This window comes from Xiphophorus couchianus, chromosome 17 (assembly GCF_001444195.1).
Source record: "Xiphophorus couchianus chromosome 17, X_couchianus-1.0, whole genome shotgun sequence".
Taxonomy (NCBI): Eukaryota; Metazoa; Chordata; class Actinopteri; order Cyprinodontiformes; family Poeciliidae; genus Xiphophorus; species Xiphophorus couchianus.
In genome coordinates, this window is record NC_040244.1 from 10,969 (window position 1) to 32,006 (window position 21,038).

The window sequence follows — 21,038 nt, forward strand, 5'->3', positions numbered from 1 at the left end:
AAGTTGGTTTTTTTTATCCCATATAAGAAAGGATTTTCCAGCACAGCAGAGAAGCATTTAGAATATTTAATCTGTTTAAATGAATAAAACCAGAAAATGTTCACAAATGACAACAACGGGTTTGACTCCGAATGTCTCTTTAATGTCTGTTAACACAATCAGTCGGACTTGAAACACCAGATTACGAAGCTCACAGAGCGTCTAGGAGGCGAGGCTCGCCGTGAGACCCTGAGACCCGGCCCGGACCGGACCGCCGGTCCCGCTTCAGATCACAGCTGGACTCACCGGGTCAGGGCGGGCTGTCGGGTTCTGAAGAACAAACAGGAATGTGGTTGAGCTCAGAGCAACAGCCGAGTGGATGTTCCTTCATGACAAAGCTGCAGTTTTCACTGAGGACCAGAGATTCTTCATTTCTCAGAGTGGGGTCAAAGGTCAAGGGTTGTTCATCACTTTGTTTCCTACCCAGAATTAGTTTGGATGAACCCACCCTGTGCGACCACAGGTCTTTGGCTCCCATTCTGGGTCTCTTTGGACCCAACTCAAGCTTTGACTTTACAATCAACTCATGGTTCGCCTGGCAGCCTGGAGACCATGAGGACGGTCCAGCTACCGCTTGTTCTAAACAAGTAGATCTACAATACCAGTTTTGTACTACAACGGTGAGTCAGTTGGTCCAAAAATCTACATAGTTCAGGTAAAAATGATACTGTACATTATTAGGTCCAATGTGACGAAGGAGAAAAAAAAGCTTTGCAGATGTGAGAATCACAAAACCCCAAACCGAATATTTTTGGACACTGTTTGCTTAGTGAAGGATCTTCTGAGGTGCCGTCTCCTGGATCTGCAGTTTGTCATGATGAACATCCACCTTGTGACTGTTTGCTGGAAACATTCAGGAGGAACCTGCAGACTGGAACAATCTGCAGGACTTTTGTCCTTTTCATGATGGTGATCTGATAACTTTCAGATCCACCTGGAGTCTGTGAAATAGCACCATGTGATCCTGTGGGCGTGGCCAAGCCCTACAGCTTGACGGACAGGTGCATTGTCCAATCAGAGAGTTCCAAACCAGTAGCATTCTGCAGTTGGCCCATGAAGGATGAGTTGGCACCAGGCCCAGCTGATCTTCCAGTCCATTCAGCAATCACAGATAAAATATTTTTTAGATATATTTATATATATATTTCTATTCAACATCATATCCACTTTCATTTATACACTATTTACTAGAACCATCTTCTTTTAGATCAAAAAATATCATTTGGAAATGTAATAAAAACAGCTGATGAATAATGAGCCGAGACATTAATCACTGCTCACTGACCTAGACGTGAAACGACTCTTCACTGTTTGGACTTTTACATATTTTAGCAGCATGCTGAACATTATTGGGGACACCAAAAACAGCTAAAGCCTTGACATGGAGGAACATGCCAAGAAAAGCAGAAGCTCATGTGGAAACACAAACAGACAAAAGGTCAACAGCTTTTCAGAAAGCAACAGATTCTTTCAGCAGAGAGACGCTGAATCAAAGCGTCAGGACAAGCTGGGCTTGTGGACGCCATGGGACAAAAGAAGAAGCAGCTTGTCCAAAACTGCACTTCAACTCCAGCATGGTTTCATCTAGATGTGTGCAGACTTCCAGTAAAGCTGCCACAAACAGGAAATAAACTAATAATGGCCCGTGCCTCAGGTTTGGTTGTTGGAGTCACATTAACTTTTAAGGAACCAGAACATGAAGCATCCCAACTGCAGAAAGTCCAACACTAGCCCAATAGAGAATTCTCTTATTGTAGTTCAGTTAAATGAGGAATGGACATTTTGATTCAGCTGGTTTATCCTAACAGGACAACATAGGAGCTTTTTTCTCCTCTAACAAAATTCAAGACCTCAGGAGGAATTCTAGGATCTGATGGAAATATGCAAACGTTCAGCTTGACTCATATGTAGAAATGAAAAAGGACCTTATCCTTTCATTGGACAGCGTTGTCTGAACAATGTAGAGCGTTGTTATGGTTACATGTTGCTGTTAAAGAAGCTCTCAGCGAGACAAACACAGCTCTTTGACTGACCTGAGCAGAAACCAGTAAACCTCCGTCAGCCCGACTTTGAACCGAGGTGTTTGGACCAGAGCAGCACTTCTTATGTTTTATCACTAGGTCCTTTTCCCCTGAAACTTAAGCTCCCACCACCACCGAGTTCACTCTGGACATTTCCTGCTGCTGCAGGGTGGGGTCGCTTGGAAACCTCATGAAACTGAACAAGGTCTCGTTCAGATGCTAAATGTGTGGGTCTGTTGCCGATAATTCTGTTTCAGCGATTACGCTCCCAAAATATGAAAAGTTCCACCAAATCCCATGGAAACTAAACGTCACCAACAGCTCAGGTTGGTGACGTTTCTTTTTCTGCCCTAAACCTTCAATTTGACTCTGGTTCCCAAGTTTCTTTTCCTTTTCTCCTCTCTGTTTTGGAGAGGAGAAAAGGAAAAGAAACTTAGGAACCAGAGTCAAACTGCAGGTTTAGGGCAGAAATGATGCTCTCTAGAATGGCCATGGGAGGGCGATAGTGAGAAATGTTGGAAATTACACTTTAGTTTGGATAGAAGCCAAAAAATGTCTATTTTTATTATTATTTAAATGTTTCCAGCATTTATTTCTACCTGTGAACACCATCAGTCAGACAATTGATCTTCTCAATTTTATATATTAGTTGATTTTCCTATTTTTCACTGATCCTTTGAAAAAAATAACATTCCAAGGTAGAAATAGATGATAATAATAACATTAATAATCATTCAAACTTACATGTTGCTCTATAGCACGCTCAGAGGCGAAGCAGATGGAAACAGGAAGATGTTTCATCAGCAAAGTTTAAGTATTAAAGGCCAAGTTGTGCTGATGCCTCCTGTCTGTCACAAATGAGGGTTAGGGTTAGCTTCCTCTGAGCTTGTAATCTCTATTAAACTATGATGAGGTTAAACATATTAACAGACTTCCTTTAAGAAATTGGTTCGGTGTCTTTGACTTCACTGGAAATGCCACAAACCAGAGATGGGGGGGGAAATGAGTCCAGGGGAAGTTCAGGCTGTTCACAGCAGAAACACGCCATCAGCACCAGAACACACGGGACCGTCACTGAAAAAAGGAATCATTCTTTTCATGGCTGTTCTTCTTGTGTGCAGCATCAAACTGTTCATTGAGAAGCAGCTGCAGCTGAGAAGAATATCAAGACTCCCATCTCCAACATAATATTAGCGCCATCTTCAGTGTCTACAGAAAACAGACGGGAGCAACAGATAAATCACAAAAAGCTGGAAAAGTGATGATTTTGCTGCAGTTTCTTTTTTTTTTTTTACCACTGATACACAAACACACAAGCTAGCAGCGATGCAGCGCAACAAACGGCCTCAGAATCTACAGCAAGCTCAAACACAAGAGTTTACAACCATGGAACAGTAGTTTGGTCTTTTTTTGATTTAAATAAAGCATTTAAAGCATCATTTCATATATAAGCAATAAAAAATACAGAACATCTCAATACTCCAATAATAACTCTCACATTAATATTGTGCTCATTGGGATTCTATTTCTAAAAATTTCATTTATATACCTTTATATGAACAAACACACACACACATATATATATATATATATATGTATGTATTTGTGTGTGTGTATTTTTTCTAATAGTTTGTCATGCTGTCAGAACTTTGCTGCACCTCCTGCTATAAACAGTGCAAATCTATTTTCTGTATGGGGGGTAGATGCATACATGATCACCATGGCTGATGGATCATGGAAGGCAGTATGTGGTCAATGTTTAAATGTAATGAGGCTGACAATTAGCACCACAGGGAATCCAGAAAGATTACCCACTTCAGAACTTCAGAAGGAACGATACACCCCAAGAATGGGCAAATGCCCACAAGTTCTGGAAGGACAGTGAGCTTCACATGTTCCCTCTAGGTTAACAACGGCCTAATTATCCTGGAAACCATGATCTGCTGTAGATTTTCAGAGTTTCCCATTTATCTCAGAAGGCTAAGAAGGTTGAATAAAGTCCACATAAGAATCCTGACTAAACTAGAAAACACTGGAGCAACATCTTTAAAACTCTAAAAGGGGAAACCCACACCAGATTATGCAGAAGGTCAATTTCATCCAGAAGTGATCATCTGCTGTAGAACCATAAGACCCATCATCGGGTCTACAAGGGTTCAGAAGTTTTCTTCATGTGAAGAGTTACCTCAACAAGGACTGATGGGTCAGCCCAGCCTTCAGAACTCTAGAAGGGAGCAATGACCAAAGGTTTAAAGGAACCAGGAACTCAAAGACAACAGCAAAACAGTTTGCTGTACAATTCCTAGAGACATTCACTCTGCAAGGTCAACAATATTGTTTTAACCAAAAGAGCAGGATGTGTGGCTAACTCACTGAAGACCAACTGAAAACTCTCTGACTAAGATAGCTTCAGAAATTGAGAAGTACAATCCGAGTTCAAAAGTAAACCAATCGCGATGCTTCTGCTTCAGAACTCCAACAGGTATTATCCACTTCACAAGGCCAAGAGGGACGAGCTCCTAGAGTTGAAGGTAGATGACTAGACCACAAAAGGCCATCAACTTCACAACTCCAGAGGGGCCTCTCATTTCATGGTTGGGGGCTGTATTGTTGTTCCAGAAGTTCAAAAAGGATGATACAGTGTAGAAGTCCAGGTCGGCCGATCCCTCAGTGATCTACTCCAGGAAGCACTTTAGTGGAAATGTGAATCTGGGCGATGAACTCAGGGGTAGTGGACCGACACATAAAAAGACAAAACCCTGTTAAGTCCTGGTGGTCGTCAGGAGACGCTGCCGTTTAGATCATGGGTATTTTATGCTTAGCGGCACAGTACTTAACCAACTAGTAGAACAGCTGCTGTAACTCCTGATTTAAAAAGGTGCAGGTCAGTTAAGGGTAGCTGGTCACCGCCGCCTGTTTCTGGGCCAGCCGTCGCAGCTCCTCCCTGATCGCCTTGATGAGAGAGGCGGATGTGTGGGCAGATGGAGAGGCATCCTCTGGTGGATATTCTGGGGTGGGCGAGGTTAAGAGGAGGGGTGGAGCCGATGGGTCTCGTAACGAAGAGCTGGGCATTTGAAAAACAGATGAAGAGGAGAACTCAGGGAACGACAGCACCTGGAGAAAAAACAAGGATGAGTTAATTCACAGCAAATGGGGCGAGGGGGTAGATCAGAACATCTTTAGCATCCCATTGCACTTCATTTATGAAGAACTTTGAAAAGGAACAACAAGGCTGACTGAGGTAAATTATTACTGACTATTATTTCATAAAGGTTTTGAATACTTTTTATTATCAATTACTTTTATTATTTACTCTTATTGATTACTTTTATTATTTGAGGTTATTGATTACCATATTATTGATTGTTTTATTAACTTTACTCATTTTATTCCTCATTCGTTTTATTGTATGTTTAAATGTGTTAAAGGTCACAGTTTCTGACACCTACTGCAGTTTAGAGTGACAAGTTGTCCGCTTTCCGGAGATTTGTTTTAACAGGGAACTTCCTGACCACAATTGAGCTCACTCAAAGGCCGACCGTTAATTGGGGCCCCTGAGCTGCACCAGTGCAAGACTTGTGAGTTGAACAAAAGGACAATAGATAGGTTTTTTCCCACTTAACTGTCTAAGAATAAACTTGTTGATTCTGCAGTAAAACACGTACAACAAAAGGTCAATAAAAGTGTTATATGCAGAGGCGTTTGTGGTTAGGGTGTCAATGCTTCGAGACTGCAGATGTTTCCAACGATGACCTGTTTGTCAAGAAACTGTCTGTACTTATTGTTTTTTTCCTTTCTTTGTGTGGTTAATGATCTTTCCATTGGCTACGTGTTTGAGTCTGTATAATAGGAGGCCCCTGAGCGACAGACTCAGAGAGACTCCTTTGACACTCATGTGTGTTAAATGACCTTTCTCCAATTGCAATTGTTTTAATAAACTTGTACTTTTATTCTGATATCTGCCTCCTAGATTGATGTTGCTTTAATAACTGTTCTGTATGGTCTGGATCTCATCTGTTTCATGACTTACACTCTCTCTGCTACCTCCAGGTCTGGACAGGTCCTGGTCTGAGTGCTGCTGGTGCCAGCTGGAGCCAGTGGGTCCAGACATGCTGCGACCTACTCCAGGGTACGCACCGATCTGACTGGACAAACCCACCTGAGTCAGATGGTGAAGCTGTGCCCCTGGAGGGTAACAGAAAAGACACAGACAAGACAATAAAGGCCCCCACATACTCGGGCCTACTTCAGTCCGTGGACGTCCGCCGGACATGTCCGCGCAAAGATCCATTTTTATGACCGCTACCCGGTGGAAATATTAACATCAAACAGGTTTTTATGAGACACCGAGCTGCTGAGGATGAGAGTAGGGCTTACATCTCTTCATATTATTTTAAAGTCGACATCAACATGATTAAAGTCAACTTGATGTGGTGATGTCACAGAAACGCAAGCAAAAATGCTTCACAGCAACAGGCTTTCTTAACTATATTTACACAAATATTGACTTGATGTTTTATACAGAAAGCGGAGCAGAGAGGTGGTCTGATAATTTGAGTGTGACTTTTTTTTTTCTTCAAACAGCACTGATGATTGGGTTTATGCTCATTTTGGATACCTGCACAAATTATTACATCGATCATTACATACCTGCACATCAAATTGTGCTTCTGGAACATAATAAACTAAGCTTATTATGGGTGGATCCTGTTTGATTACAGTTGGATTCAGAGCTCTTCTGCCCCAAAGAGCAGCAGGACGCTCAGCTGACTCAGCAGCGGCTCTCTGACTTTGCGGGATGAACCGACATGTGACAACCATTCTCTGACAGGTGTGTTGAGGTTTCCCAGAAGGAGAAGAAACAAAGGTAGCCACCCAACTATCTCATCAAACTTGCTAGTATCCACTAGGATTGTGGTAAATAAGGAAATTTGCCTCAAGACAATTTTAGGCAATCAGTATGCTTGAATATAAAGTCTCAACCATCCGCCGACAGTATGCGCAGAGTTCGCGCGGATCACGGAGTGCACACCCCATGCCCGAGTATGTGGGGGGCTTAAGAGTATTACTGGGTCACCAATTTGTTGGTGGGGCTGATAGCAGGAGTGTGGTGACTCTTTTCTGTCTGCAGAATGGTCTCAAAGAGCAGAAGGCTGGGTGTTTGCTGATTGTACCTGTACTGCCCCCTACAGGTCGGGGTCTGGAGGATGAAGGAGGGTCTTCGTACTTCCCCCTGTTGGAGTACATTGACTCCTGCAGTTGTTCTCCAGTAGAAACATATCCTCCTGAGCCCAGGCCCTGCCTGATTGGGACACAGACACATTGGATTAATCCTTCAGTCTACAGACCTGGGCGTGTTTCTAAGTGTCCAGATGAAGCTGACCTCTGCAGCAGACCCTGGATGGATGTGGGGGAGACTCCCAACTCCGCATATCTCTACGGACAAAAGTAGAAACGTTTCACAGTGCATAACTAACGTATTTGATCTCAGTGTGGAGAATAAGTTGTTGGGGTTGAGGGGCTGCAGCTAAAGACACCAACTGCCCATCGCCCGGCTCACTCACCACACCGCTGGCCTGTGAAGATGGTGATACCAAGGCGAAGGCGTCATCCAGCAGGGAGTGCATCTGCTGCCGGGCTTCCTCAATAGAAGGCTGGGGGGGCATGTAAGGAGGTGGAGCTGGGGCTGAGTCAAAGACCTCATCAGTAGGGGAGGGACTGCCGTGGTCTGGGGGCAGGTCAGGGTCCGACTGCCAGGAAACACATCAGAGAAGATGTTCAGCTGTGGTGGTGGTTCTTAACGGACCCAGCAGGGAATCTGAATCGGACGGGTAAGTCAAATTTGATCATATCACAAAGACCCCATCAGAGCGACATCAGACCAATCCTCAGCTGAACTGTGGTGCTCTTACCAACCACCGTAACATAATGACCATCAGCCTAACAAACAGCCTTGGTGAGGCAGGTCAAGCCGTGCCTCACTTGACCTCATGACGAGTAAGAGTGGTGATAGCAATGACAGAAAATTATTTTGTCCATTTATCGATAATTTTATTTTCTGTAAAATTTCCAAATTTACGCATTGCCTGTTCAAATACATGGAAAAAGTATGAGGCGAGGCAGTACTATGTCTCACCTCTAGGGGCGCTGTGTCACACACAAAGGAATAAAGTAGATAGCTGGTGCATGCTTATTGGTGTCTCTGTTTACATTCATGGTTGATCACACATGCTGATGTTCCAGTGTGTCTGATATATTTAATAACTAATATTTGGTCTTTCTGACCAGCCATGATGGTGCAGTGAGAATGTGCAGGGCCAGGCAGAAAGTACCATGCCACATAGATAGGGGGCATTGCTGAGCCCCACTGGCACAATGTGCAGCAGGTGCTCTTCTTCTACGCATCAAAAGGAGTGATAAAAGTTGACCAAATGTCAGAATACAAATATTCCAAAACAACTCTTCTCTTTGGTGTGCAGGTTAGGTCACTGAGAAATGTTCAAATTTAATTTAAAAAAAACAGATTACTGTACTCTGCACAGTTCTTCCCCCATTTTCATTCGGGTTCTCGCAAACTCCAAACATCTCAACCACTGCAGTGGACCAGCAGACATCAGGCAGCTGTTCAGTATGGAGGAGCGTTTAATTTAACCGCGGTCAACATGGTCAAAGACGGAGGATGAGGAGAGAAGTTAATCTGGACCGGTGCCTGATGGGACGGCTGTACGAGGAGGAACAGAGGAACGACTGATTGGTCAGAAGTTCTGCCATCTTTTGGAGTGGGATGAGCTGCAAGCCGTACATCTGCGGTGTAAAACACCAGAACCAGAACATTAACTTGGCATGATGTACATATTATTATCCGTCACTACGCTGGCTTGATTCTCCTCCTCCTGGTGACCTTGTGGCCAGGTGAGGAACAGACAGCTTCACTCTGAACAATTTTTAATTTCAGTGACAGGAAGTTAACCTGCAATCTGACAGACCCCGCCCACTAATGAAGACCTATTGATGACATCCCTCTCTCATTGTGATTGGTCCAGTTCTGTTTGACGGATGTTTCCTGATTAGTGGAACGACTGTTGACTGATTTTACCAACTAATTTCCAGCTGCATAGCAAATGATTAAAAGTATTTTCCCAAAGCTGTGCTGCTCCAATATTTCCCACAGATTTATGGTTAACTTTGGTTTGTCCCACCATGTACGCTACATTGTTGAGTCCGGGGTACTTCCTGTAGGTGGCGCTCTGGTCTGTGAGCAGCCGATCTCTGTCTGTATCTGGAAGACTTCCTGGTCCTTGATGAGGCCTCCGGCCCCGAGGAGAGCGCCTCCCTCTGGAGAGAAAAAACATACAAAAAGGACTTGATTCAGCTTTGAGCTACCTTGGATTATCTAGCTTTAAATGATCAAGTGTTGCTTTGATTATTTCCTTTGAGACAAGAAGTGCAACTTTAGTGCAGAGAAGCATGAAAACAGATTCAGCGAAGTTAGATTTAAGCTCCTCGGGATCCAAATAATCAGAAACTACTAAAGGTAAAGAAAGCAGAACCTGAAGTTAAACAGGTAATGTGTGTTTGAGTTCATTTAACATTTATTTCTTAAAGTAACCAGATCATTTTATTATTTCTAACAAACAGATAACAGATTTATCCCAGTTCAAACTTGTCAGCTTGGATGTCGTTGGCCAACCCTGACCTTTTCCTGGAGTCGGCGGGGGTCAGAGGTGAGGCTCCCTCGGCCTGAAGGATGCAGTCCATGTGGTCGTGGGCGGAGCTGTAGAGCCGCTGGGCTGCTTCGCTCTGAACCGGCCCGTCTCCGAAAGCATCCATGATGTCGTCCATGGAAGGAAACTCACACTGGCCCCGCCTCTTTGCGCGTTGACGCAGTTTGTTCCTGTGATGCTCGATCTCAGACTTGTGCCTTAGCGCCACCTGTTGGACAACAGCAAATAAGCTTTATTATGACTTATGGCAGCGTGTGGATTACATGCCTGACCTACCTCAGTATTGACCTTTTCAGTAAGGGACGGACTCGGCTGTGGCGGGCCATGTGCCGCAGGCGGACTTGGTCGTGGCTGCATGGCGATAAGTTGCACCTTGTTGGCCTGGCGACGGGTTCCATCTGAAGAGCCACGGGAGAGACGGTCAACGTGGTCAAAGATGGAGGATGAGGAGAGAAGTTCATCTGGACCGCTGCCTGATGGGACCGCTGGGGGTAGAGGAACAACTGACTGATCAGGAAGCTGTTCAAACCGAAAAGGAGTCAAAGAAATCTTTATTATTTCACACACATCAATCAACCACCTGGTAGCAAGTAGAGCAGTTAAATCTACAAGTATTTTATATTCTGATGCCTTCGTCATTTCACAGAAAGACCGAGACAGCGTGAGGACGCCGCGGTCGGTTGGCTTGGGGTTGATGGGGACAGTCAGCAGCAAGAGGTGGACAAAAATCTGTTAGTTTGAGACGAGGTGAAGAGTGGAGTCTGCAGAGGAACCGACCCGACCCGACTGACAGCCAAATGTCTTTTCATGTATTCATTTGAATGTGAAAATAGTGTGATGGTGAACTGATCACCAACTCAACTGCAAACACCTGGTGACAACCACAGCGGGCAAAACCAAACTATTCACGTATATTAGAGTCTGAAGACACATTGATTACATAGAAACTAAAACATGTCCAAAAATTGGTGTAAAAATAAGTAATTGAGTGAAATCAAGCACTGAAGCAACCTATGAAATAAAAACTGAGGTCTAGCTGGGTTTTAGCTTTAAGATCTAAACTATATGATTTTCCAATTTGACTTATTTTAAAGGAAGTTCAAAATTGTTGTTTTTGCACTTCAGTCCAAACACAGATGCTGTTTCTTAAGACAGAAATAATGACATTTTACAATCAAAACCCACAAACAGCCTCCCATAAAAAATCTGTTCCAAACTCCCAACAGCAACATAAAACAGAAGCAACATTTTCCAGATCAAATTTTCACTTGAGAAATTTATTTGTTGGACAAAATTTAGGAAATACTTAAAAACTGAATCTCTTTAGTTTTAATTAAAGACAGAAAGTCAATTTTATGAATTATTAGAATAACTTCCATTCTTACCAACACGATTCTGCCCATAAAGACCACCACATTCATGGATGTCGCCATGTTGCCACTAAAAACTGTTTTGTATTTCTCAACATGTTGCTATGCTTACTCTACACTGCCCCCTAGAGTCTAGAATACGGGTCGCAGTGGGACAAGCCGTACAGAGTGAAGAGCTGATTCTATGTCTGATTCCCACATGATGCACATTGGTCAAGTGAAAAAAAAGCTGAAGAGGTTGATGTTTTGCATTCCCCCAACATTGATGCTGTGCATCTCCTCCTGTCATCCCACACAATCAAATTCATTTTTGAAAACTCAGCTGTCCAGGATGTTACTGTTTAAACTTGTGTTTAATTAAAGAGCTGAAGCGAGGTCACATGCTGCGCATCTCTGGGAGTTTTTGATGGGCTTTTTAGTTGTTTTACCCAGTTGCTTAGTCTCCTGGTTGCTTCTCAGTGGTCTGCACTCAGTTTTTCAGTCCAGTAGTCACCTTCCTCAACATAAATACCACCAGATTCCTTAAATCCATTGCCAGATCCTTCTGGGATGAGAAGCATCTGCCTTATTTTCCAGGTTGGATTTTGCTCATGAAAGCGTCGTTTTGCATCTACTTCAGAATAAGCAAGTTGAAGCTGTATGTGAGGGATGAGGCAAGTAATAAGAATAACAGTAGCATCGATGAATAAAGGGTTAAACTTACCTATTTTGCTCCTCCCTTCATTCACGGGTGCAATAAATAGAAGAAAGGAAAGAAAATTGATCAAAAAACAATATGTTGATCTGCTCCCCATTATCCTAATATGTGACTCCTTCCTACTCAAGCTTTACATGATGACATCACCAGCTCTTACCATTTTTAGGGGCCTTCCTGTGGTGTTTGCCCTCACTGGGTGTGGCCACAGGTCTGGTGCTTTCCTCTGCCGACTCCCTGCCACTGGATTGCTCACTTCCTAACGAGTCTCCGTCTGAAGGGCTGAGCCTAAGGAGAACAATGTCTCAGTCCAGCAGCTGGTTGAACATAAACTGAATTGATAGGTGGAAAAATGTTGCTGAGGACTTTTCTAAAAGGGTTGTAGTCGTTTTGAGATATCAGGGCCATATCTACATCCTCTATCCAGACAGCAGGAGAATAATTTTAAAGTTGAATGTTTGTTTGACGTGACCAAAGCAGCAGAAATGTTTAGCAAACTCAACTATTTAAAGAAGTTTTACAGGAGTTCTCTGACCTTCCCCTGCGGCGACTTGAACGTGCTGCTTTAGTGGATGATCCTTTGGACTTGGGAGTATTGAGGTCTCCACCGTCGGAGGGCGTGGCCTCTTTTATTGGGGCAGGTAGTGGACCCGTCTCCTGGATCACCATGATGTCGTCTTTACTGTGCTGACCAAGATGGAGCTTTGCAAAGTCAAAGCCTTTGACACTAGGAGCTTGAAGCTGCAGAGGATACCAGTGTCAGACTTGAACTCGTTTCCATCTCAACCAGAGGAAATCCACCACTTCGTACCTTCTGCCTCTGCTGGATGGTGTTGATGGCATCCGGCTGAAACTCGAGCTTCTCAGACCCACAAAGCTTCCAGTAGAGAATGATGATAATGAAGACAGCCAGTAGCACAGGGACAACCACACCTACGATCAACCAAATGCTGCTGCTCTGAGTCTCGGCCGGAGGAACAGAAAGAGTCTCTACAGCTGGACACAGGACAGGAACAGATGAGTCTGACCTGATGCCTCAGATTAAAAGCCCTGGAACATCTGTCTCTGATTTAGCTTCTCACTCACGTTGAGCCAGAGGCCTCTGGACTCGGTGTCCAAGGACAATGGCGGCCCTCTGAAGGTCCAGGCGGTTCATGGTGGCTGCAGTTACCTCTGCCGGGACTCTCTCCCCACCTGGACCCTCTACGAAGTAAAACACCTCCAGGGGGCGCTCTGGCCCGGACAGCCTGGATATCCGCACCACCTGACACACAACCGTTGGGATTTATTACATGAGACAGAATTTCCAAGCCGACCGATTCCACCTTAGATACAGGGAGTCCTGCATCTGAATGCATATTTTGGAAATTGGTTTTCTCATGAGGAACCATAATGAAGAACAAATAAACAGATGGTTTTTGATTTTGTTTTAAATCTTAACATTATCAATGTATTCAATGTGTCTGTCGTCCTGGGTACATTTTGCACAGGTGAAACACAAAATAGAACAAAAGTTCAGGCTGCATAGGAAGCCAGTGCCCAAACCCTGGAGAATCAGATGGTGCAATTCCATTCAATTGACTTTATATACCCTATTATCCGCACCATAAGGCGCGGTATCAGACTGTTTTTTACGGAAAAGTTCCCCTCCACTATATGTTGTACCTTGCTGTTGTTAAAAGATAAACTGTGTCACCAAAATACCACGTCACTGACTTTACGTGCGATGATTCTGACCCCGGGGAAAATAATAAAACAGCTGTTTATTCATTTTGGGAATGAAGGGAGTTTTCAGAACGCTGGTTTGTAATCTATTAATAAAGTTTGACTATCTGACTGTTTTGTTGACATTCCCTTTAGCGCAGCTCCATCTAATGGATGCATAACGTAACCGCAGCCTCTACTGTAGCGTCTATTCTATGAGCCTTATATATGAAAAAAGTTTTAAAATGGGCCATTCATTGAAGGTGAGCCTTATAGTGCGGAAAATACGGTATATATATATATATATATATATATATATATATATACGGTATATATATATATATATATACACACTAGTGACCTTTATTCAACAGTAATCTGACAGGAGGTGGTAAACCAAAGGAAATGCAGACGGGCCGTCGCTCTGCCACGTGATGCAACAGATCATTTCAGTTTATTTAGAAAGCGCCGATTCACAAGTGTCGTTTTGAGACAGTTTACAAAAAAGTCAGTCAAATGATCACATGACCCTTCACAGGCATGAAAGACCTTCATATTAAAATGAATCATTTTACTGTACGTTTCATGTTTTACCTGTAAACTGTTGTTGCCCACAGCGGTTGCTCTTCTCCAGCGCCTCCTGCTTGTCTCCTGCAGTCCTTCCTCCAGTAGCACAGCCAGTCGTCGCTCCAGTCGAGCTTTAAAACTCCTCTCCGCCACCTGCTGCTCATGAACACCCAGCAGGACTGAAACAGCACAGAGCACCGAGAACAAGTCTCAGACCTGCAGGGTTGACCTTTTGAAACCTTCTTTGGGGTGGGTTGAGCTGCGTTTGTACCTGTACGGACCCACGTGTCACGCAGGTGGTGGGACATATTTAGCTCAGGATAGTGGGAGGCTGTGAACACAAGCATTTCAAAATTCAACTCACACTTGTTACAGTGCATGTGTTTAATAGTTTGAACAGTTTTCAAACTGAAGTTGTGGCTGAACGATTCAGCCATCTGAATGTTCAACCTTCAGTTGTGTGTTGACGTACGTTCTGCAATCTGCAGAGCAGGAAATCCAACATAGAAGCTGAACTCCACCAAGCTGAGCTTCCTCAGGTGTTCGCTAACCTCTGACCCCGCCAAGTAGCCCCTCCCATCTCGTACAGCGAAAGTGATGTCAACAGGAACCTTCTGCCCCCCTGCTGGCCAGCCTTTGCTCATTGTGATGTTCAGCAGCTGTGTAAGGAAGTCAGAGATGTAACTATCTGACCTGATATCAGGGCGTCAATGAACAGGTGAGACTCACCTGGACGGTGATGTTTCCCGCCTCGTGTGACCTCCTTCTGCTCTCTGCATATGCCATTATCAGCCCTCGCTCCACCCTTTCACTGAAGTTGCACACTCTGACGTCAACATGGGTGGGAACAAACTGCAGCACCGAGTGGATCTGGTACCAGAGGTCCGGTATGGTATAGAGAGGGGAAACTGTAGGAATGGGGCCTGAACTGCGCGGTGACTGACGGAGAGCGTTGATGACAGATACGGCAGTGAATATCATGGGTCCAGACACGACACGAAAGGCAAAACTGGATGGAGTTCTCAGGAACTGAAAAACCGAGCAGAGAGAATCTAGTTTGTTTGGCTCGTCCTGGAGTCAGAAAATGCTGAAAAACTCCTCCAGATGAAATCATGCTGGAGTTGCTTAGCTTATGCACAGTAAGTGCATAAGTATAGTACTTACTGGGCTTATACTTCCTAATAATAAGGAACCAGCTTTGAAGCCAGAGACCGTACCTGGGTTCACGTGATTACCTGCAGCTCTACTGAGCGGTTGAACTCTCTCCTCAGGACATCGCGGACATGACTGAACCCGGCCGACGAGCCTTTAGAACTCACTGCAGAACAAACAAGTTCATCGTGTGGCTGAAAAAAGAAGCAGCACTTCCTGTCACATGCAGGCTGGGGAACTTACCCACTCTGACCAGGTACAGCTCAGGCTTGGTGGCGTTGCACAGGTACTGTCTGGTGAGCGGAGTCTGGGCCCCTTTGGGTGTGGTAACTGGGGGCCCTCTGGTGAGGCTGATGGAGGTAATCTGGGTGGTGGTCGTTATGGCTGGAGGTTTTGCCGTTTTTTCTGTGATCACCGACGGTCTTCCTGGTTTGACGGGCCGAACCGGTGGTCCCAGTGGGGGAGGGGGTGGCACCTGGCTGGAAGTGTTAGATGGGGGACGAGGAGGGAGGCCTGGAGCACGGTCTTTGGTTTTTGGAGAAGGTGGAGCAGGAGTGGAAGGGATTTGGGAGGTGCTTGGTAGGGTAGGTGACTTTTGACTTGTAAGAGCAGGTGAGGGAGTAAGGGGAGGGAAGGCTCCTCGTGGGGGATGATCTGGTGGAGGTCCACTGAGGGTTGGGACTGGGGTCAGAGGAGAAAGGTGAGTTTGTGTTGTTGTGGGAGTAATGGAGGGTCTGGACTTGGTACCATGTATCTGGTCCTCCTTCTCCCTCTCCTTTTCCTTCTGCTTTTCCCGGGCCAGAAGGTTGGTGTAGTACTCCAGACTGTTCATGTCTGGCAGCAGCACCTCCGTCGGTTCCAGAGGCATCATGTCCTCCGGGTCATATTCCTCATCCCATGTGGAAAAAACGTCCAGATGGGCAGTGTGGGTGTGCAGGGGAACAGCAGGGGTGGAGGAGGGGGTGATGAGGGGACGGGAGAACAGAGGGAGGGTTGGACGGGCCGGGAAGGCCGTGTCATAAGAGACCCAGTCCCCATCAGAGTCCGCGTCCCAAGGGTGGCTCGGTAGTGGCGTGGCAAGGCCCAGTTCCTCCCCGTCAGGCACCATGAAGGACAGGGTCTCCAGGTAGTCCCCAGAGCCCCATGCTTCCTCCAGGGAGGGGCCCTGCTCCCAGGGGGGCGGAGGGGTGAGGGTGGGCTGGCTGAGTGGGGGGAGTACTGGGGGTAGACTGGGGGCCAGCAGGTCTGGAGGTCTCAGCAGTAGGTGGATGCCCTGAGCCCCAGCTTCCTGGTCCTCTGCTGAGCCGGCTCCAGCACTGTTACCATGGTAACTAAAGTCTGAGGGCCGCCTGGGGGGGGCGGGTGATGGTGATGATGGATGTGATGATGACCCCATTGTCCTGTTCAAATCCAACACACCTGTAGAGAATAAAAGAGAATGCGATGATTCTGACCCCTGAACTTTTCGTTAGGCCCCTGAAAGTTTCCGAGGGCCACAAACTACCTGAACCTTTATTACACAGAAGTGTTGGATATGGAAACGTGCTGGTCATAAAGAGGCGCTAGCCAGACTCATGCAGACTTGAGAGCTAAAGTCTGAAGGGGATGATTGTTTTTCTCTGGGTGTCGGAACAAAACAGCTATAAAACATTCAAAAGGCCTTTGACTAGACAGCTTCATTTAAACATTATTTCCACCATTTTACAACAGTGCTTGAATGAAAGAACAATAAAACCAAGTGATGATCAAACAATTAACTAGGCTGCCATGCCGGTCCCCTGGCTTGTCGGCACCTTTTTGGACTTTTTTCAATGAACTGGTTGGTCCAGTCACGCCTTTCCTTCCTGGTTCTTCTGCCTTTCAGCTACAGGTGTCCACTTGGTTCCTCTCAAGCTTAACGCCGGCGCACACCGTCAGTAGCGGCGTGTTCTGTCGGTTGGTGACACACAGAACCCGCCTGCATGGAGACGAGTCGCTCAGGGAAGATTTCTCTGCTTTCTGGTCAAAGCAGCAGAACCAGTGCAGCCATTAGACATGAGAGCAGGAAGTGAGTCGTGGATCACAACGTCTCACCCCAAGGTTTTCTGGCTCCTCCTCAGTCTCATGGTTGCAGGTCAACTTTCATTGCTGTGTTTGGATCAATAAATGTTTCTGATGATAGCAGAGTTCTTGTTCTGTTAGCACTTTGCTGTCATTTAGCTCTGCAGCTGATTCCTGCAGAAAGCTCAGATATGTTTGTCATATTTCAGTTTTACCTGTTTATTGTAATGGTTGCATATTTTGAGGTACTTACTCTGAATATTCTGTACATAGTTACCATAAAGCAGTGCTTCTCAATTCCAGTCCTCAGTCCTGCTCTGCATGTTTTAGATGAGCCTCTATTACAGAGAAGCTGATTCAAATGACTGCATGACCATCAAGTGCTGCAGAAACCTGTTGATCACCGAAATATTCAATCCAGGTGTGTAGCAGAAGGGAAACTCCTAAAACATGCAGGGCAGGGAGGCTGAGGACCGGCTTTGAGAAACACTGCCATAAATCAACAGCAGAGCGTTGACCATGAAGTAATGCTGTGATTGGATGGTTTATGGTGTTGCTGTTGATCTTTGCTGTAATATTTGACTTTAACTTTCATAAGGTTCCAACATATTATTTTGTAAAATAATAATGTGCATTGATCTGAAAATATTGTAGTAATTATACTCCTGGCTTGGTGAGTCTGGTTGTTCAGAACCTCCAGTCAGCGCAGCACACCGCCTGGTTCTGGTTCTGGTTCTGCTGGGAAAGTCTTCCTGTCAAAATCCAACTGTTGGATTTCCACAGACAGAAATGATTTACTTTCTGTCACTCAGATGAAGCAGATGGATGATGGAATGAAGCTGAAATGTTTATTTATTCATTTAGATTTTGATGAGTGAAATGATTAATAAGCAGAAAGTTCCTTTCAGTGGATGAATTAATAACAGAGACGGGGATAAATAAAATAAAGCCAAACAAACTTACTGTAGTTACAGCAGGTGGATGTCCAGCAGGTTCCCTGGACCTACTGGGCATCCAGTCCGTCCAGATTTTTATGATTTTTTATGATTTTTTTATGTTCACGGCCAAAAACTCATTTTTGCTGTGATGATTTTCAGTGAAGTTGATCGTTCTGCTTCCACTCGTTCTTTAAACACACACAGGCGTCGCTGTCTTTCAGCTGGCCTGTTTCCATGGCAACGCCGCGCAGCAGAATCACGTGCAGAAAAGATTCATATAGATAGATAGATAGATAGATAGATAGATAGGTCTGTCGTTCTGATTGGTGGATGTAGTTGATGATGCGGTTCTGACTAAAACCAGGAAGACGGACCACATGGCCTGCTGTGCATCCAGAACCAGAACCAAACATGGAGAGGCAGCATTCAGCTTCTATGCACCACAGATCTGGAACAAACTTCCAGAAAACTGCAAAACAACCGAAACCCTGAGTTCCTTTAAATCCAGAATAAAAACCTTCCGAGTTACAGCTGCTATTGACTAATAATAACTGAAACAATGATTATTAATTAATAATTTTATGATCATTTTTTAACTGAGAAAAAGTTTTTCCTCTTTGCTGTTTTCATGCGACGCTTCAGCAGCTGCTTTTTTCTGAATGCTGGAAAAATGAATGTACCTTCCAGCCTCCAGTCAACAGGTCACATGACTCACTGAGAGTGTGTGTGTGTGTGTGTGTGTGTGTGTGTGTGTGTGTGTGTGTGTGTGTGTGTGTGTGTGTGTGTGTGGACAGAGTGAGTCAGTGACGTGGGAGGATTGACAACATGAAGATAAAATCAGAAATAGAAACAGATTCCAGATTCTTCTTCTGGAGGCCACGACACCATTTAGCAGCAGAAGTAAGAAATGCAGCTTACCTGCAGCAGGTGAGCTTGTGGTCGTCATGGAAACCAGTGTGCCAGCCACCAGAAACATCACAGCGAGCGTTTGTCTGCATGACAAGGCTCTGGGGTCCATTCCGGTCCCGGTCCCGAAGCTGGAGCCCAGCAGGATCACAGGGTCCAACATTCTCAGAGGGCCGGTGGTCCGACGGCGACGCTGGGAGCCGAGGGCCCGACAGGAGGACCTGGGCAGCAGGAGACACTCACCTGACTCACCTGCCATCAGTACAGGACGTGTTGTCATAGCGACAACACATCCTGACGGTTTAAAGCCGAACCAAACGAATCTTACAGCTTCCTGTTGACCTTTCACTGACCTCCAGAGACAAAGGCCCAGAGGTTCTGCTCTCCCTGACCCGACTGAACCTGGAGTCTGCAACAGAACCTCTAAAGGTTCTGGCGGCAACACCAACGTTGCTCATGGAAACTGCAGCAGCTGTGATGTCATCAGGTCCAAGCAGAAGTTTCTCTAACCAGGTGTGCCTAATAAAGTGGCCAGTGAGAGGATATCTGGACCTGGTGAACCGGGCCAAGGTTCTGCTTCTTTGAAGGTCCAAAAGGCGTCAAGTTAACATTTTTAACAAGTTAACACGGATTAAAAACGAACCAACTGGAATTTCTATCTCTGGAAATCTGGACCGGTTCGGTTCTCCGGACCGGTACAGATCCATTAGCTCGCTGGTTGTTTCGTCATGAAGCAGCTCCTGTTTTTACTTTCATCAATTTGGACCTGAAAGGTTCGTGTTCAGGATTTCAGATCTGCTGATTGATCAGGGTTCGGTACCGGTCCGTATCTGATGTCTGAGGCCCGGCTCCTCACACCTCTGACGGTTCGGTCCGGCGCGGCCTGGTTCGGTCCGGTCTCCTCTCACATTGACCCACTTATGAGCCCAATCGAAGCCATCCGGTCACTGCAGAACACCAGAGTCCAGATTCCTGACGGTTCCGGAACCGGAGACTCCTCCCTTCTGCATCCGAGGCTGAAGGCTCCGCAGCGGGCACAGAGCCGCAGCTGCAGCCGCCTAAAGACACCGAGCTCCGGCGATGCAGATCAGCCCCAGGGATCCGAACCGAACCGAACCATCAGCACCATAGCATGCTTTAAAACCTCAACCAGCAGCCGGACCTACCTGCCATCCTGGAGATGCGGTTCGGGCGCGTCACGCCTCTCCACTCCGCGCCGTGAAGGAGGAAGAGGAGGAGGAGGAAGAGGAGGAAGTCCCTGCAGAATCTCTCCTTCCTCCTTTGGGTCCGCAGTCTTCCTCTCCTCCAGCAGATCCACCTGCTCCCTCCGACCCGGTTCTGTTGGCGTCGGTCCGACAGATTCAGGTCACGTCCAGCGTCAGTACCAACAGAACCGCCTCAGGATGTCCCGATCCAAAAGGGCGGCTTGATCTGTCTCGTCTGTGACCCAGAGATGTTTATCCGACTGGACCCATTTCTCCAGAACCGACCCAAATAGACGTCTTAACGGAGGCCTCTGATTGGTCAAAACATTCACTATTAGTTTGATACCTGGTTCCCCCAGAACCGACAGCCGGTCCGGAACGCTGCTGCTGGAGTTCTGACTAAAACCAGGAAGGCAGAGACACCACCCGGTACTACATCATCTAATTCTATATTTAGTTCTACATCATCTAGTTCTACGTCATATAATTTTATATTTAGTTCTACATCATGTAGTTCTACATCATCTAGTTCTATATGTAGTTCTGCATCATCTAGTTCTATATGTAGTTCTACATGTAGTTCTACATCATCTAGCTCTACACCGCCCGGTTGTAAACCCTGCTGCTGTTTCTGAATCGCTGAACGGATTAAAAATCTGCTGCTGGATCAACACTGTA

At 45.6% G+C, this 21,038-nt stretch overlaps 1 protein-coding gene across 4 annotated transcripts; it reads right to left on the minus strand.

Moving 5' to 3' along the window:
• Positions 1–115: 115 nt before the first annotated feature.
• LOC114160717 (UPF0606 protein KIAA1549) lies at positions 116–19,468 on the minus strand. Of its 4 annotated transcripts, none has more exons than XM_028043445.1 (20): positions 19,168–19,468; positions 15,515–16,690; positions 15,355–15,437; positions 14,849–15,148; positions 14,592–14,778; positions 14,391–14,450; positions 14,147–14,298; positions 12,935–13,112; positions 12,660–12,844; positions 12,384–12,589; positions 12,009–12,136; positions 11,858–11,872; positions 10,061–10,182; positions 9,757–9,992; positions 9,260–9,395; positions 7,625–7,810; positions 7,444–7,496; positions 7,235–7,362; positions 6,091–6,245; positions 116–5,174 (listed from the first exon to the last, which is right to left on the minus strand). In XM_028043445.1, exons 1-20 carry the CDS (start codon positions 19,433–19,435, stop codon positions 4,950–4,952), a joined length of 4,179 nt encoding a protein of 1,392 aa, XP_027899246.1. In that variant the 5' UTR covers positions 19,436–19,468; the 3' UTR covers positions 116–4,949. The 4 variants fall into 4 exon arrangements, with proteins under 4 accessions (XP_027899246.1, XP_027899244.1, XP_027899243.1 ...); XM_028043443.1 differs by having other exon boundaries at positions 10,073–10,269; XM_028043442.1 differs by having other exon boundaries at positions 10,061–10,269.
• Positions 19,469–21,038: the final 1,570 nt, after the last annotated feature.